This window comes from Taudactylus pleione, unplaced genomic scaffold (genome assembly GCF_031769625.1).
Source record: "Taudactylus pleione unplaced genomic scaffold, aTauple2 ptg000332l, whole genome shotgun sequence".
Classification (NCBI taxonomy): domain Eukaryota; kingdom Metazoa; phylum Chordata; class Amphibia; order Anura; family Myobatrachidae; genus Taudactylus; species Taudactylus pleione.
The window spans coordinates 5552672-5558671 of NW_028284733.1; the positions used below are offsets into that span (position 1 = coordinate 5552672).

At 39.6% G+C, this 6000-nt stretch overlaps 1 protein-coding gene across 1 annotated transcript in view; it reads left to right on the forward strand.

Annotated features, from left to right (window-relative positions):
* LOC148509117 (uncharacterized) overlaps positions 1 to 4797 on the forward strand; it is a 153480-nt gene extending 148683 nt beyond the window's left edge. Inside the window, exons 16-18 of the mRNA XM_088443632.1 lie at positions 472 to 590; positions 3584 to 3694; positions 4494 to 4797. Of these exons, the coding sequence (XP_088299758.1) occupies positions 472 to 590; positions 3584 to 3694; positions 4494 to 4797 (534 nt within the window). The remainder of the gene's footprint in view (positions 1 to 471; positions 591 to 3583; positions 3695 to 4493) is intronic.
* The last annotated feature ends 1203 nt before the right edge of the window (positions 4798 to 6000 follow it).

Here is a 6000-nt window from a genome sequence, read left to right on the forward strand (position 1 = left end):
TGACTATAGGTATCAAGGTCTGACAACTGATGGTCGATTTTATCTTTATAGTCCTGAAAGTTTAGAAAAACCAGGGTGCCGCACTTATCCACAGGTCTAAAGATCAAGTCCTTGTTAGATGCTAGGGACTGTAAGGCTGTTCTCTCCTGTATAGATAAATTATTCCCTGCTGTGGATTGGTGTGCAATATATGTATCTGTATGATTTTCAAGTAGTCTCATAAAGGTACGGATTGAAGCGTTATGCGATTGTGGTTCAAAGATGGATTTAGGTAGGAGTTTAGAGATATGTGCGGGCACCTCTTGATGAGCAGGTATAATTGAAGGATTCTTTGCAAAATGTTCTCTGAGTTTTAATTGACGATGCAAATGATATTTCTCAATTTCCCACTGTAGAGGATCCTGCCTATAAGTGTGTATGAAAGATAATCCTTTGGATAACACTTATTGCTCACTATTGCTCAACTCATAGTCTGATAAATTGACTATTGGGGTCTCCAACAGTCGGGTGGTCGACCCCCTCGATTTCTGCCTCTGCCAATGCCGACCCCGTCTGGTTTACGGGCGCCTCCTCCTGCACCGCGAGTTCGGGTAGTCATCCCTAAACGGCAGTTATCACTAAAATTAATATAAGTAGTATCAGATTCGCTGGCCGTAGATGTATATTCATTTGAAGAATCAAGATATCTCTCTGTACTGTATTTTCTACGGAAGAATGTTTTTTTAACTCCATAACTCCCTGGTCTATCAGTCCAGTGATAAACATTGTGGCTGTCGTAATCAAGGTCCACCTTTGTTCTCTTGTCAGATTTAAATTAAATCAATTCCCGCTAATATATTTGAAGTTGACCATTTAATTTCTCGTACCAAGTATGAGTAGTGTCAGCCTCCATAATGGGTTTGTGCACAATTTCAAAAGCTTCAATTTTAGACTTAAGCCTATTCATTTAGGTTGTAGATTGCTCTATAATTAACAACATGAGATCCATAGAACATTTATTTAGGATTCCCACCCATTTTTTACAAAAAGTTGGGTCATTCCGACCAATAGTGGGCGAGTTCCTTACTCGAAGCCCACGGGGAATCTTCTTAGCGCGATGGTAATCACTGAGTGATATACAATGATAGTAGTAATCAATTTCTTTGCGCTTTAGTTTCAATAATGCCCTATCGTCAACAGATGTTGATTCCACTTGTTCAGTAAGGACCTCTTTATAGAGAATATAATCAGCCTCAGCCTCGGATTAACCAGGTAGATCTCCCAAGGCATACATCATAAATGAATAGCCACTAGCATCTTGTGGGTTCATTTCATCGGTCATATTGATACAAATAGGTTCTGCTGAACCTACATACTGTTATTACATAGGTTGTCACAATATAGTGCCTAATGACATGATTGTTTGACATCTCGATCAGCATACGATGTTGAGTCCCAAAGGACAGTGCGTAGCTGTATAATAATTATCAGGTGCCTGCACAAAGAGATGCACAGAATATGGAGAAGGAATGCAGCACTCCTGGCAACTTGGTAATAAACAGACTCTCAGGCAGCATGCAAAAAGACAACGTTTCAGTGTTGTTTATTGTGGCACTTTCATCAGGCTTAAAGAGTAACAGAAAAATATCTTACCTTAAATATCTCACCTACATCACCGTGAAGTGTCTGACGCCAGAAGGGGATTAATACCTAGTAAAATCAGAGATCCTTTAATTCCATTATGCCCCGTTGTACCCTTATTGTACATGATTCCCAAGATACACAAATCCCTGGTTAAACCAGCAAAAAATTCCTTGTTTCAACTGGTAGCTCTTTTTCTGTATTCTATTTTACAACGTTGCATACAGTCACATCCTAGATTTTTACTCGACACTATGAGTACATTGATTAAGTTAAATGAATTGTTTTTATTTGACTATGATGTTGTGTTATGCGGTATTGATGTACAGAGTCTCTATACGGTGATCCCGCATGATTTGGGCTGGGCTGCTGTTGGCAAATACCTTACGGGACACCCAGGTTATGGAGGACCTGATTTGGAGTTTATTTTTGAATTCCTTCATATGGTTTTGACTAAAAAACTTTTTTTACTATGATGGACAGTTCTCTCTCCAGAGCACAGGATGTGCTATGGGCTCCAGTGTAGCCCCCGCCTATTCTAACATATTCATGTTTAAAGTTGAACATGATATTTTCTTCACGGATGCACATATTGCTGAGAACATCATTCTCTACTATCGTTATATTGACGATATTCTCTTGTTCTGGAAGGGTTCTAAAGATAGTCTCATAAAGATAATTGATGGTCATAATAAAATGTCCCATCCAATCAAGTTAACATATACCATCAGCGATAGATTAATACATTTTTTGGATGTGGAGATTTCTCTATCCGAGGGCAAAATAATTACAGCACTATATTCTAAACCTGCTGATAAGAATAACCTATTACAATATAACAGCTTCCTTTCAAAACCGCTAAAATGGGGCTTACCCTATTCCCAACTATTGAGGATCAAAAGGATCACTTCTGATCCAATTGTAGCAGAGAGCCAAATGGATAAAATGATAGTTAAATTCAAACAAAGAGGGTACCATGCTGATTTACTTGAACAAGCCAAATAGAAAGTACTAAAATCAGATCTCAGCACTTTGCTGCAATATAACTGTAAGAAAGTACAACCATCTAAGATCCCATGGGTATGTCAATTTAACCCTGTTAGCTCTTGTATCAACTACATATCCAAAAATGTATGGTCCATTATACAATCCGATCTAGAATTGGGATTAGGAGATATGGGTCTGATGTCTTGTTATACCAGGGGTAAGAGTCTTCGTGATATATTCGTTAAATCTGATATTATACGTGCGCCCAGCAATAAAAATTGTCTAACTACTAAGAAAGGGTGTATTAGGTGCACGTGTACTACCTGCTAATATATGATCCCTGGCGATACTTTCCAACATCCCCACTCAGGGCGCACGTTATATATGCGTCAGCGTCAACTTCTAATTCTAAATTTGTTATCTATCAGCTGCTCTGTCCCTGTGGTCTGTCATACATTGGGAAAACAGAACATATGTTCAAGGAACGTATGGTAGTCCACAGATCATCTATCAGAGCAGCGATTCTTTCTGGCAAAAGTGAACAGCCTGTTGCCCGTCACTTTTGCTAAGCCCATCACAATCTTACTACATTAAAGTATAGGATGATTGATCAGGTCCAGCTATCTATTTGGGGTGGAAATAGAGTGGCAAGGCTTCTCCAATTGGAAACTCGTTTAATCTTCCTTTTGGGTACCCGTGTTCCCAAGAGGTCAATGAGCAGTTAGGACTCAATATTTGCTATAATGTGCGCTTGCTTAGTATTTTGTCCCTATCTTTAGATGTTGTCCATCACAATCATTTTTTCCCTCCTTTTTCCTTTTTGAACAATATGTCTCTCTTTTTGTAAATGGTGATTTGATATGTGGAGTATTTGGAAAACCTTTATTCCTGTATATATAGCATATGTAGTCTATTTTATTGCCTTTATGCATTATTGTCTTATGTAGGTCTGTTTATGTAGTATTGTCTTATGTAGGTTTAGCGTGTCCTATAGTCATGGTGATGGGGAGCACACTGATGACGCATCCGTTGATGATGTCATCATTTGTGCGCTGACCAGGGCGCTTCTGGCGTCAGACACTTCACAGTGATGTAGGTGAGGTATTTAAGGTAAGATATTTTTGTGTTACTCTTTAAGCCTGACGAAAGTGACACACTAAATGGCACTGAAACGTTGCCTTTTTGCATGCTGCCTGAGAGTCTGTTTATTACCAAGTCACCAAGAGTGCTGGATTCCTTCTCCATATATATATATATATATATATATATATATATATATATTATATATATATTAATTCTATAGGGTTTTACTGGACACAATACACAGTGCCTCACAGTGCTCCTAGATTATGTTATTTTTTAATACAGTGCCTCACAGTGCTTCTAGTAAAGGCACCCTAATGACGTAAAGTTTTAACACAGTGCCTGAACACACAACAGTTTTATTTTAATATTTTTTAACAGGGTGCCTCAATGCTCACAGTGCCTCAATACAAAACATGGGGCCAAATGTAATAGGTAGTCTGTTTTAGTAACAGTACAAACTCGCACTTTTTAAAAGTGCGAGCTTGTACTGAAACTCGCAAATTCAATAGGGTGTCAGTTTTCAAGCACTGGTGATTGTGACATGCGAGTTCCCGCAAGATTTCTCTCCAAAAAAATTGCGATTTTCTGACCAACCAAATAGCGAGTTTCAAAAGCTTACTAAATCAGTTTAAAACAAAGACAACCATTGGCACAACTATAACTGCTGATCAATATAGACCTACAGTATATAAACACCTGTTCCTCCATTTTGACCTTTGATAGGTTTGGGAAGGAGTTTGTGAGTGTTAGTGGTGTTTATTTTTGCTGCATAAAACTGCTTACACTAAAATGTCTTACAGAAACAGAAGGGGTGAGGAGAGTCAGGAGGAGGAGGAGGAGGATGTTGTTTGCCTAGTCAGACAGGCAACTACTGATGAGGAGGAGGCGAGCAGTGATGCTACACAGGAGGAGGGTAGTGAGGAGGAAGAGGGTGAGGAGGAGGATGTGGAGGTGGAAGTAGCTCCATGCCCTGGGAAAACACGAACAGGGCGAAATGTTTGGTTTACACATGCCGAGAATTGGGTCCTAGTGCATGCAATTGTCCTGGTCTATAGTCGCCTCCTTGGCGAGGATGCACATAAGACCCCATTGTCGAGGAAATAAGCCATGTGGCAAACGGTTTTGGAGGCTGTTACTGCTGTAGATTCCTGCCCCCGTAATGTTAAAAATATGAAAAAAAGATACAATGATGTTAAGCGGGGTTTAAAGGCCAAAATGGCAGATGAGATGCGAGAAGCACGAAAACTGGTGGAGGACGTCATGTCCGGATATTGTTTTCAAGCTTTGAGGAGGAGTTGAGGCTGGTTTTGCCTCCTGAATTCCTGCCTGGCGATCATATAGAGGACATGGATCGACCTCCTGCTCCAAGGCGTCCTGGTGAGTCCTGTTTTAGTTAAATTTTTTGCTGTTAGGTCCGTATTAAATTTGTGGCATTAAGTCCGGATTGGCGTTAGTTTCCCGCCTATGATATAATTTTCCCCTGGTTTAATTTTATCCCATATTCCATTTTAAAGATCTTACGCCTAGGCGGAAAGTTAACGCAATGTAATAGGCGGAAAAGTAGCGCCTATGAATAGCAGTCTTTAAAAAGTGCAGAATTGGGGTTTTGGGGTTCAACATTACAGGTCCCCCGTGCATCCTTCAGATAGCCCCCCAAAGGTAAACTGTGTTAAAAATTTAAGTTTATAAATTTGTGGAACACCAAAAATACATAATTTTTTTGTGTGTGTAATTTCTAAAAATTGGGGGACAAATTTAAAAACTTGCAAACTTGACACTGGGAGGTCCCCAAGTATGCCCCAGGTGTTTATTTCATTGCAGGTGCTTGCGTCAGGTGGGTTTTTTTTAATTTTGGAAAATCACTTTTGCAAATTTAAAATATGTTGTCCCACATTTTCAAGTGACCCAAATCTGATGGGCCTAGGTATTTGTAAAAAAACAAAAAACAAAAACCTCTTCTGCCTCACTTTTATCAAAGCTGCATTTATGCACTTGCCGTGGCAGGATATAATAATGGGGGTACCCATAGTGATCCCCCATGTCTACACATCTTTAGGGGGGGCCCTAGAATATTTCCTGAAAATTCCCGTTTTGGTTGAACCTGTAAAAAAAAGTTTCAAAATGTTTAAAAAAAAATGACATAAGGTCCCCCCCCAAAAAGCCAAACCAGCCCCAGGCTTGCCAGCCAGTGTTGGTTTAAAAAAATACGGGGAACAAAATGTGTAGGGTTCCACCATATTTTAGAAACCAACACCAGGCTGCAGGGAGTAGTGCTGGTTTTAAATACAGGGGGAAAAAAACGACGTG